Source organism: Xiphias gladius, chromosome 10 (assembly GCF_016859285.1).
Source record: "Xiphias gladius isolate SHS-SW01 ecotype Sanya breed wild chromosome 10, ASM1685928v1, whole genome shotgun sequence".
NCBI classification, from domain to species: domain Eukaryota; kingdom Metazoa; phylum Chordata; class Actinopteri; order Istiophoriformes; family Xiphiidae; genus Xiphias; species Xiphias gladius.
This window is the reverse complement of record NC_053409.1, coordinates 1,067,501-1,080,779: the sequence shown is the minus strand read 5'-3', so window position 1 is coordinate 1,080,779 and position 13,279 is coordinate 1,067,501. Positions and strand designations below refer to the sequence as shown.

The window sequence follows — 13,279 nt, the reverse complement described above, 5'->3', positions numbered from 1 at the left end:
ATCACAGTGAGAGAAGAACATGTAATGACTAAAACTGAATCCTGTATTATAGAGAGCATTCATCTTTAATTAACCCTTAGTGTCTGAACCATTAGGTGTATGTAGGATCAAAATTGAAATAAGACATTAAGCTTTACTTCAGTTTTAACCTTAATCATTGTAACTACTACAAGGCAGAGTTTTATTGCATTTGAACCACCAACTAAAGTCATTTTAACCATTAACTTAAACGTAGAGTAAGCAATTCTAATCTAATACACTTTTTGTTTTTTCAGCGAATATCTCTTCGTGGTCCGCTAGCTGTCCGCCCTTGTGTGTGTGCTGAAAAAAATCTGGTGTTCCTACACAGCCATGGCTCTGTAAATGGAATATAAACAAAGTGGCTCAAACTGACAATTCCAGCCAATCAGCACCTAGGGGCAATGACGCTCGGGCACAGGAGGGGAAAGGGGATAAAATGGGGCAGCGGGAGTGAGAGAGACGGTTATTCCGCCTCATGCTAAAGTGCTACACAACTGACAAGGAGAGATTGCCAAGAAACAGCCTAAGAGGAGAAGGTCTGAGGAACAAAAGGTGAAAAAGAAGGGCTATGATCAGGTAAGGGAGAAGACCCTTGTGAACGTTGGTGAGGATGGTAAAAACTTTAAAAACTGTATGGATTTTAAACAGTCCACCAGCCCACCAACGCAGCGGCCCACTTGAGGGCAGCTAGTTTACTAGCTCTGGGAAACCGTCTCGGCCTCTCTACATGTTAGCTTTGCAGCAGCAACTGTAGCCACAGTTTGTTAACCCACAACCTAGCTAACATTACTTACAGTACTTGCTCTCTAGAATGGTATTTGACTGTAAACATGAGAAGGGTTTTATAACCATAAAGACCAAAGAACGCCTGTTACTAATACAGTGGGATTATTTGGATTGATACATAATTCTAAATGCTATGCCAGGTAACATTACCTTCCTTGTTAGTTTAACTACAAGCCTACGGTCCTCTGTCACTGTAGTTTTGTAAAAACAAGCTAAACAACTAACTCTTGCTAGTTTTTACTCTGTTGTGTTTTGGATGCTTTGTTTGTGTGCATGTAGTTTGTTTGATGATGTTTTATATTATAATGTTTGTTTTCCTTCAGCTATGAGAACGAGGATCCATTTCCATGCCATATAAGACGCTCAGGATTCTACCATTGTATCCATGAACTTGGGGGGTGGAGCTTTTGAAGGAGCACTGAAGGGAGGGGTGTATTTGTTTTGCTTTTGAGTTCAAATATCAACAGTCTTTCTCCGGGATCATTTACTCCTCCTTTAAGTCATTTAATCAATTAAGCACTAACGTGCTGATATTACCCATATGGCATCATTTCCATAAAAGTAATAATGTGACCAAAAGTATTTAGCAGTTACAGTTTCAGTGGCTAATGAGTATAACCCAATAGAAATGATGTGGATTGCATCAGTTTTATATATGTACTGTAAAGCATGATTCTTTTCCTTACCGTTGGTTTGATTGCTGTGTTAGCTCTGTTAAAACACTGGAATGAACACAGTTTTGTAAGTAACGTCAAGGAAAGTTGTGATACAGACTACTTTTTGTTATGGCAGACTATTCAGCTGTCAAACATATTGAAACAACTTTTTAAATGTTTACATAAACATAACTACATACAATTATCATAAAAATAAATATTGGGCCTCAGATCTGGGAAAAATGTGATTGAAATATACAAGGCAAGTTAAAACAATCCACACAATCCACAAGTTTCCCTTTCAAAGGGAAAAGCTGTCCAGTTACAGCTGCAACAGTTACTCGATTAATTTATTAGATCATTGACAGAACATTAACCGACAATCAATAATTAAATAATAATTTTAGTTATGTCTTAAGCAAAAATGCCAACCATTTGATTATTCTGCTCCCAAATATGAAGTTTGGATCATCTCCTTTGTCATAAAAGATGTTAAACTCAATGTTTGCGTTTTGGAATTTTGGTCAGACTAAAGTATGTAGACATCTCAGGCTGTGGGAAACTATCTTTCACTATTTTCTACAATTTTATAGACAAAAGGATCCATCAGTTAATTTACAATATAATCTGCAGATTAATCAAAAATAAAAACAATCGCTAGTTGTAGTATTAAGTCCAGTGCATTTAACATATTAGTATTGTAAACATCATACACTACAGTGGCAAGAGAACCTTTTGGATGGACACACAAACAATTATAATTTTTTGTGTTTTGTTGACATACCCTTTAAACATACACAGTGCAGGTGCAGAAAGTAAGTTAACCCTTGGATTTGATACTGGTCTAACCCCCTTTAGCAGCAATGACTTCAACCAGTAGCTTCTGGTAGCTGCAGATCAGACCTGCACAATGTTCAGGAGGAATTCTGGACCTATTTCTTTAGCTCAGTCATATTCTGCGTGTTGCGTGTTGTTAGTTAAAATAGATTGTGTTTGTTCATAATTGTAACTTAGATGAAGATCTGACCATGTCTTAAGACAAATTTATACATATAAAATAATTATATTATTATAAAATATTATATATAATCATACAATAATTCAGAAGTCCAAAGGGTTCACTTACTTTTTCTTGCCGCTTTATGTACTTATTTTGCTGTAATTTTAACATGTAAGTAAATCTGTCCAATATTTTACCAATTGTCTCACTGCACTGGGTAAACAGTTACCATAGTTCAAGGTTTAGTGCATTATTTTAAATTTATGGTTTACAAACGATACCACCAATTTTATGTTTTGCTAACCTTTATGCAGGGCACATTTCCATAACTATCTGCAGAGTCATACATAAATTATATTGGTATTAAGTGCCATTATCAAACTGAAAATTGATTTGATGCCCAGTGAATAAAGGAACTGAACTGTGAATAGATGCATTTAGAGCACCTTATCATTTAAGCTCATTCAGACCTAACAGGCACTTGAATTTTAAAGGGGCAGTAAATACAGACAGTAAAACAACTAAAAATAAATACAAATTACATTATACACTGCAATAAGATTCCACCATAAAATGTTACTTAATGAATAGTATCAGCAGAGCTTTGTAAATATTTTATTTAATATGACAAACGTTGTATACTAAAAATCGGGCTCTATGGGGTGTTTGGTCATACAGCTACGAATTAAAATCAGTAAAATTTTGAAAAACTAAGTTGAACCACAGGATTTTGGGCATTTTTGTGGTGTAGTGGCCAAAGGCATGTAACAGTCATTGATTTCGGCATGGTCATAGGCTTGGTCAACCCTAGGTTACATGCCTTGGTTTTCTCATTAATGAATGCTTATTTTGCAGGATAACATTCAGTAAAATGCATATAAGAATCAGTGGTGGCATTTCATATCAGACAACAATATACATAGTCCAACTTGATTGTTAAAATGTGGGGAAAATACAGAAGCAAACTGGTATAAGGTGTCCATAGACATTTGACTAATGTGTGATGTCTTATTTTTCCGATAAATTTAGTTCATTCAGTAGCACTGCTTGGTTTTACAGTAGCCCGGCCAGATGCATTCTCCATGTACTGTGGTGTAGTGTCATCCTGGTTGTGTGCCACAGCAGCAGGATTACTCACTGATATGAAGATGTTTAGCAGGTTTTCCAGCGTGGGCAGCTGTGGGATGAGCTTCTGGACCACTTTACTGAAAGCTTCGAATATGGAGTGATCATATATACTGGTTAAATAGAAGCTGCAGAGGGCAGGAAGAGGAATCTGAATCAGAATGACTAACGCACTTCAATAACAAACTAGATTACAATTTTATCTTGGCCTTATACAGATATGGACAGAAAACAAGAGAACTGTTACCAATCAAAAGATAAACTTTTCTGGGTCTTCAGACACATTTTTATATAGTATTAGAGTTCAAATATTACAATTCCTGTCCAAAATTTAAGAAGAAACATAAGCATATTTAGTTATAGTTTGTGGTAGAAACCATTTTGTTTAGGGCTAGCTATCTTGTTTTTCAATTCTATCGCAGATACATCACTCGACTTTCAGTATACTATACTTTTTGCGAAACCTTACTTTTGGGAATATAGAAATATTCTTCTTCTAAAAAAAAATGTTTTTGTTTAAAAAACCAAACTTCTCAAATCTTTCTTACTCTCTGTCTAAATACAAGCAACTATATGAGAACTTTGCCTGAAATATTTTCATATTGGGCTTTAAATCAGTCAATTTGACCTTTTAGGTCTTGAAGTTTTCGATTTTCAGTGCTATGGACAATTTTGATTTGTACCAAAAATAGAATTAAAACTAAGTCAATATCATACTCCAATGAGTCAGTTTCCATGGCATGAAAATATTAATGACAAACAGAGTGTCATCCAAAAAACTTCTACAGATGCTGCATGACAAAAAAAGAACTGATAGCTACCAGTAAATTTAATTTAACAGAGCAACAATGACAACAGGGAAATCGTCAGAAACAAAGGAAAGAGAATACATGAACCGATATTAACTCATAGGAGACACCATCAAAATAAGCTTTTTTGTAAGAGGTTGTAGTTAGAACAAAAAATTTTTCTAACAATTATTAACAGATCTTACTCTTCTTTTACAGCTTTTAATATGAATATATTTTGATTGTCTCTCCCAAACTGTAAATCATTTTAAGTTTGGTCAACTTAGAAATGTAAGTTCCCCTGCTGCCTTAGAAATGTGACTTAACTGAACTTCGGTCAAACAGTTACTTCAATGTCGTTTTATGAGTTTTGAAAATGTAAGACTAACTGAGTTAACTTAACTGAGCTTGAGACAAAAAGTTCAATAAAGTTCGGATATTACGTCGAGTCAACTGTTTAGTCACATGGACAGTCATTACTGTCAGATTTGCTTTCCTTTTACATTCTACCAGTTCATTTGACATGAAGAACTTACACCTGCAGCTGCTGAAGCCATTTTGTACCAGAGTCAGTATAAAGTACAACATGCGAGGCTGCTTACAGTCACTTTGTTAAATTCAAAGTGTATGGGGGTAGGGACTGAATCAGTACTAACCTTCTTCATGGCTAGAATTGTTTTCATTATTATGAAAAGAAACAACCATGACTTATTTTAACATGTATTAAAGACACACAGCCAGTTTCCATCACATCTGTTTTCTTCAAACTACAAAAAGAAGAGTCTCTGGAAAGTTTTTAAACTCAAACAGTGCGTGCTGGGAAGCCTGTTGATATGCTAATTTCAATTGTTTAAAAACTTAATGTGATTGAGTTGAGTGAACTATAAGCAGTTCATTAATTCAACTTATCATTTAAAGTTTTTCGAATTTCAAGGCTGCTAAGACCAGTGGGGACTGATAGCCCGGCTTTAGCCAGGCTAATTGGGAAGAGAGTTTGGTTTGTCGCTGGAGAAGATATAGGAAAAGGAGGTCAATGGATTTCAGTTTTTATGTCTGTAATTGTTGATGTCATAGCCATTCTTCAGGAGGAGACTTCATTCGGACGGCCAAAGAGACAGGATCAAGTAGGTAAAGAGATTTAGCCAGGTTATCCTTCTAGCTAGCTGTCCATTTAGGTCACAGTCAGTACCAGCAGTACCGAATTGACAACCCGGTTGTCAATTTGGTAGCAGCTGTAGCAGTCAGAAAAAACAACCACCAAATGATAAGATGTTGTAGTCCAGTGCTTTCCAGAGTAACACTTACCAGCGCCAGGCTGTGGTGATCCAGCTCTTAATGTTGGTGTAGCTTGGCTCTCAGTTTACCAACACTAGGCAATAACTTTGTAGTGTGTCCACTTAAGTTTGAAGTCGGCTGGGAGTGTAGTTTTTTCCCCGATCTCTCATTAGGATAACAAAGTCACAGCAGATTCAAGACATTAGCGTCCTCATAGTGAACCATGTGACTTTCAAGTTCTCGATTTACTCCAGACCCAAACATATGATGACTATTCTTTTTCCCAGTTAAAAAATGTAGGTAAAAAAACAAGGATCTAAAAACATCTCATAAAATTATGGCTTAAAACTGGATAAAATGATTATTCATGACAGAGCTTTTTGAGGACAAACAACACTGTCGCATGCACAATATAACACCATAAAACAACCAGTCAAGTCTGAGAGTAGACTGACTTTCAATCATGCAGATCACAACCACCGAGAGATGAATGTGTTTGTGTCTATATATTGCTTGTTCTTCCATGTAATGTCTACTTGACAATGCCTGATGAAGAAATTTGTTAGATCGAAACTTTGCTCTGTTAAAATAAAGTTGCTGGTAGCTATCAGTGTTGAGTGCAGATCTTTTGTCTGCCTTTTAACTTCATGTAAATTTAAAAGAACACTGACTTGAAGGACTGTAAAGATTCATGACATTTTGATGAAAATTTTGAAATGTGCTTGTATTACAGTATCTATTTATTCCATACATGTTGTGAAACTAAAAACCCTCCAAAAGCTGTAGGTAAATCCAACCTCAGGTGAATTCGTTCCAGGCCTGCATCTGCAAGGTCATCGTTGGCTCGTTTGTGAATGTCCCTCTGCTTCTCAATCTTATGATCGTCTGATAGGCCGTCCACTTTGTGAATGAACACCTCAAAGTTGATGTCTGGATTGACTTTGTAGGCCCTAGTCACTGTGAGATGCAGTCTACTCAGAGCCTCTACATAGTCATCCTGTCAAGAGGAAAAGAAAAGATTCACACTACTTAGGAAACAAGTATTAAACCATGACGTTTCTTTGGTTTAACAGCAAACGGCTAATTTGTCATTAAACCAGTGAATTTTGTGGTGATAACTAAAGAGTGTGACCAATATTTTTAGCAAATTTTATCAAAGATTTATTGTATCATTGTATACACTACTGGTCAAAAGTTTTAGAATACTTCAGTTTTTCCAGCTATTATTTTAATTGACATAATTCAATGTCTCAGTTTTTTCTGAAATTAAAGCATAGAAAAAATAAACAATTTTTAAACCAAGAAATCATTGAATCTTCTTGTTGATTTAAATTTGATCTTTTGACTCATTCAGCAGCTGAAAACACTTCCAACATTCTTTCTACAGTGGAAATCACATTTTGTTCAGAAAGTTCGTCTCACCGCTGTTGCAGAAGTTCAATGTGTTGCACCTGCAGGTTGCTTTGCTTTCACCTTCTGCCCAGTTTATCCCAAACCACCTCCAAGGGGATTTGGGTCTGGAGACTGTGCTGGTCTTCCATCATGTGAAGCCACCGTCTGGTTCTGGTTCTTCTGATGTTCTGGGTCATTATCTTGCTGTAGGATGAACCACTGACCAACCAGTCTATCTTCCTCTGTTACTTGTCTTTCTGTCACCATTCTGAAACCAGTAACTACTTGCAGTATAGTGTTGTCCTAATAATGCATCAGAGGGTGTATAAACACAGTTTGTTCCAACTCTGCCTTTGTACAGACAGAGGGTTTCTAAGTCATCAACAAATTTGAAACACCTGTAGGAATCATTTTTTTCATTTCCTTCCATTGCTGCAGGAAAGATGGAAGTGAACCGATTTCTTAATGAAAAAAAGGCCTGTTTTCTGTGAAATTTATATGATTTCTCAGTTCTTGATGACCTAAACTTTTTCTTTACCTTGGGCAGTTTACCGCTGACCTTTGTACCATTAAAGGTTTTTCACTGGTGTTGAGCTGCTTAATTTTCAATAAAAACTGGAAAAACTTTTGACCGGTAGTGTATCTGCTGTAAAGTAGCAAGAAATGTCAATACAGAAATGTAACCAATATTTTTGACGTCAGTTTGAAACAGTGTCTCTATTACAACGTTTGTCCATCAGAGAGCACAGACAAGTTGATTATTACAGTTTAGAATCCAGGTTAACAAGAAAACTTTTGTGCACTGCTTGTGGATTGATAGCAGGGACACCTCCACATTTTTGTCTAAGAAAAAAGATTTTTATTGGTCCACAACATGGGTGTTTATGTAAATAGCAAACATCTTCATCTGTAGGAATGGGTATTGTTAAGATTTATTGATACCAGTACTGATACCGGTTCTCAGTAGTCAGTACTCTTTTCAATCATTCTCCGTAATTTTACTCTAATTAAAATTCATAACTACAATCATCAGTGAATGTGCATTATTTATTAATCAATGTACTAATGGTGTCACTTCTACAGGGTCATAATAAATCCTTAAGTACTTTATGGCTTTGTGGCCTGACCTGTGAGTCAATGACAAAGATTAGTGCTCCAGTGCCTCTGAAGATCATTTCATAGTCGAAGGTGGGATCAAAGAAGTCGATCTGGCCAGGGAAGTCCCAGATCTGGAAGCTGACAAAAGAGCTGCTGGAGACATCTTCCCTGCAGATCTTATTGGTGCTCTCCAGAAACAGGGTCTCGTTGGGTGACATTTTATGAAAAACCACCTTCTGAATGGAGGACTTTCCACTCCTCCGCAGGCCCATCAACAGGATACGAGGTTTGACCTCTCCATTCAAAGAATCACTGAAGCTCAACACTACACAGCAGGGACAGAAACATGATAAATTAGGTGGGTAAACCCATATTAGGCAACCACCTATGACAATGCAATCACAGGTTTACAGATTGCTTCAAGAGAAACTTCACTAATTTTATACTTCAAAGTGAATTTACTGGTCAATTTACGAGCACTACTCCGCAGAGGTGGGTAATATTGCCTTGAGATATTATCATAATATGCCAGAGTAATTTTGTGATAACAGTATTCAAGACAATATAATAAAATAATGACAAATACTTTGTTGTGTTTTCCCATTTTGCTTTTATCGTCTTCTTACACTTATTATATATCATCACTGTTTGCTGTTAATCAGACCTTTTATAGTAGGACCACTTCCAAACTACTGGAGTTTCTCCATAGAACTGACCCATCTGCAGCAGATCTGGTGGCAACTTCACTTTACATTAAGCCATGCTTGTTGCTGCTGTGATGATGTAAATACATCAACACATCCCAAATCATTAGTATCATGATATGACAAATCTATGTCACATTAAAAATACTGGTATTATCTGGTATTATCATATGCTATGGCTCTCCCCTACTCGGTCTATGACAACTGTGTATATTTTTTTCTGTGGCTTTTAAGGACCTTTGTCAAGACTGAGGAAAATATGTCATCAGGTTATCTCTGCTTCGGGTAAGAATTTTTAAATGACAAACTGGGATTGTTTTGTTAAACCCTTGCACACATGGTATGTCATTTTATAAAAGTTCAGTATATCACTTTATAGAAGTGACATACTGAATCACTTAAGTGCCCAATAACAAAAGTAGTACAAAGTAAACATCTCTGAAAAATCCAACTGAATCCAAATGTATCAAAATGAATCAAATCTAACATTGGTTAGGCTTTGCGGCTACAGAGTAAACATTGCCTTGCATTTCAGTGGAAAAAGAAATGAAACACCAATGGTTACTCAGTGGCTGAAAAGCCTCTGAAGTTGCCTGGCAAGAAAAGCTAGCGAATTCTTCCAAGGACCACTCACACACTTTCCAAAAATAATGAGCTGGACGCTTCAAGCATTTCTTGGAAACTAAATTTCCCAACTAGCTCTGTACTTTTCGATAAGGACATGCAGCTTTTCTTCTATAAACATATTTGGGGTTTTTTTCAAATCTTATTTTTTGTGTATATAGGAATCTGTTTTGTTTTGCTCTTTGTTTTGCTTTCTCTGTCCTTTTTTCTTGAGCGAAAATCTAAAAACCCATATAACTATTTGAATTGAAACACAAGTGCATCCTGCAGATTTGAAAGAGAAAACAATTTTAAAAAGGTTTAAAAAAAAGAATACACAGTAAGTGAGACCAAACTGAAATATAATCCATTAAGTAAAAATGACTGTTTCATGAAAAACTATTGTGAATTACGTTGTTCCGTTGACCATCATCTACAGTGAGATATTTGGACAGCGATACAGTTTTTGTAATTTTGCCTTTGTACACCAAAAGAATGGATCTGAAACAAAGCCATTTAAGTGTAGACTTTCAGCCTTATATTCTGGGGGGTGACAACCAATTTCATGGCCAGGTGTGGCCTGTTCCCTCATTATTTCAGGATAAATTAAGCAGAGAAAAAGTCTGGAGTTGATTCCAAGTGTTGAATTTGCATTTGGTAGCTGTTCATGGGAACTCTTAATATGCTGTCCAAAGAGGTGTCGATGCAAAAAAAGGAGGCCATCAATAGGCTGAAAAAACAAAACAACCCTATCAGACAGATAGCAGACACTTTAGGAGAGGCCAAATCAACAATCTGTTGCATTATTAAAAAGAAGGAATGAACGGCTGAGCACAGCAACACCAAAAGGCCTGTAAGATCACAGAGGACAACTGAAGTGGATGATCGCAGAATTCTTTCCTTGGTGAAGAAAAACCTCTTCACATCATCTGGCCAGGTCAAGAACACTCTGGAGGAGCAATGTGTAACATTGTCAAAGTTTACAATCAAGAGAAGCCTTCATGAATGTAAATACTGATTTACCACAAGGAGAACTTGAAAGTCACATTTACCACAAGGTGCAAACCACTGGTAACATTCAAGAACAGAAAGGCCAGATTAGACTTTGCCAGAAAACATTTATAAAAGTCTGATCAGTTCTGGAAGGTCAATGTGATATTTTTGTTAAACTCCTTGAATTAAAGCTGAAAGTCTACACTTCAATCACATCTTGATAGCTTCAAAAATTGTGTCACTGTCCATATACTCACACACTTGACTGTGTATTTGGCTTTATGGATGGAATTTCAAATAACGTTTTATGGGATTTATACACGATAACTATAAGAATGTAAGATCATATGGAACTATGTAGCAGTGTAGTGGTGTCTACAAAGCTAATTGATAATGCCCTTTAGAATTTTGAGTTGATGGGTATGATAAGCATTTTCATTTTGTTTTAATTTTTGTTTTTTGTTCTCATTGCCTGATCCATGTCAGAGTGTATTAGATCGATTACACTTCCCTTACTACTACCCTTTTGGTCCACACCAATTGTTTGCACCAATAAACAATAAGGGCAGAATGATAAGTGACTCGACAGTCTATGTATGAAATACCTTAATTCATCTGAGATAGCCCATTTTGTATATCTGATAGTGTGAGTTTTGTGGTCTTTCGGTTGCTTTTTCTTGAACCACTTTCACAGTACATTGAAACTTATGGGACGACGGATGTGATTGTGTTCACATCCACACTGGGTGAACAGTGAAGCAAATGGGGCCTCCTTTTTTTAAATATTGTGCCAATTTTAGGACAGTGAAAGAAGATGTAGGGCTGTAGACAACCATAGAAAATCTTGGTTGACTGAAATCCAATCAAATCCAATCCCATCTTCAACCAATCGATTGGTTGAAGGGAGAAAAAAAATGGTCTCTAGATTAACTAACCTGGCCAAATTTCTCTGAGTGCACTGAGTGCACGGTAGCCCCATTAGCCTAAATGAATTATAAAATAAACATAAAAAGCTAGTATTTGCAGCATATTCAGTCATTTTAGCCTAATTACTTTATACTGAAATGATAACAGACTCAGAGCCAACCAGCGTACGCCTGCCATTATTCATATGTTTTCAAAAAATAGAACGATATCGATTGTTGATCCCAGCGCAAGACCTATAGATGAATATACACAAAGCTATAGGTGTTAAACACGAAGGTTGACAGAGCATCCTAACAGGATGAGTTAGCCTACCGATTTTAGATGATCTGCCACACCTGAGCAGGTGTGTCACTCACTGAAAATCTGACCAAATGCATAAGTTCAGTTTACAGTTGAGGCCTGCCAGAGCATCACCAGGGGAAATATCATGTATTTTCTTGTCTAAGATCATAGAATTGATACAGTTAATGAATGGACAGATTTAACCCCAAATATTAGATTTTATGACTAAAGTTTATCTTAACTAATCAAATGATCCGTGGGTGTCCACTGAAACTGGGGATATATAGCTAAAAGTAATTAACTTAAACTACACTATTCATCCGTGGATGTACAGTAAATACTGTGCTTTCGATTTAAAGGGGGGAGATTAACCTCATAGTCCTAATTTCATATCAGAGCCAATGTGCTGAAGCACTGAGCAGTTCAAACAAAACAAACAAAAAAGTGTAAATGTAAAAATAATTTTCTTGCACAATTTTTTCACAGGCCCTATTACATTTTCCCTGTTAAACTTTTGCTGATGAAAAATTAACATTACATATGCAGCTCTATTGGAGTAGATAATATGTTGAGAGATTTTAAGGCCTACACCATGTTCACCTATCCCAGGCTGGCAAGATGTATCAGCACTCAGGCCTTATGGGCCAATTTTAGTAATATATACTCACAATGAAGTTGCCGTCTTATTAAACAAACAAAACAAAGCAATTTTCATGCAATGTTAAAACAACACAGTTCTACGTGTTACAATGTGAGTAATGCTACAAAGCTGGCAGTCCCTTTTACGATGTTAAGTCATGAAACTTTAGCTAAATCTGTTTCAATTTCTGATTGATGTTTGAGCAGTTAGGAATAGTACAGTAACATTCAATGCTCCATTCAGCAGTTCTTTTGGTCATTTTGGTGAAACCAATCAGTTAGCTAAACTTCAAAGATGCCTTAAGGACTTAAAGACCTGGATGGCCAGCAACCTTCTGCTGCTAAACTCAGACAAAACTGAAGTTATTCTGCTTGGCCCCCAACACCTCAGAAACACATTATCTAATGATATAGTTACTCTAGATGGCATTGCCCTGGCCTCCAGCACCACCGTTATGAATCCCTGAGTTCTCTGTGATTGGGAAATGTCCTTTAACTCTCACATAAGACAAACTTCAAGGACCTTTTTTCACCTACATAACATTGCAAAAATCAGGCACATCCTTTCTCAAAAAGACACAGAAAAACTAGTCCATGCTTTTGTTACCTCTAGGCTGGATCATTGCAACTCCTTATTATCAGGTTGTCCCAACAAATCTCTAAATACTCTCCGGCTGATCCAAAATGCTGCAGCGCGAGTACTGACAGGAACTAGGAAAAGAGATCACATTTCTCCTGTGTTTGCTTCTCTGCATTGGCTCCCTGTAAAATCCAGAATAGAATTTAAAATCCTCCTCCTCACCTACAAAGCCCTTAATGGTCAAGCACCATCATATCTGAAAGAGCTCATAGTTCCTATTACCCCAGCAGAACACTTCGCTCCCAGAACGCATGCTTACTCGTGGTTCCTAGAGTCTCCAAAATACATATATATATATATACACACGACTCCAAAAGTAGAATGGGAGGCAGAGCCTCCATTTATCAGGC

The 13,279-nt window shown here is 36.7% G+C and overlaps 1 protein-coding gene across 3 annotated transcripts in view; it reads right to left on the bottom strand.

The window, feature by feature from the left end:
• The window catches only part of rragd (ras-related GTP binding D), a 59,916-nt gene that overhangs the window by 37,910 nt on the left and 8,727 nt on the right, over positions 1-13,279 (bottom strand). For all 3 annotated transcript variants that reach the window (XM_040137107.1, XM_040137108.1, XM_040137106.1), the window contains exons 2-4: positions 8,171-8,466; positions 6,449-6,648; positions 3,602-3,716 (exon numbers count right to left, since the gene is read on the bottom strand). In XM_040137107.1, the coding sequence (XP_039993041.1) occupies positions 3,602-3,716; positions 6,449-6,648; positions 8,171-8,466 (611 nt within the window). The remainder of the gene's footprint in view (positions 1-3,601; positions 3,717-6,448; positions 6,649-8,170; positions 8,467-13,279) is intronic.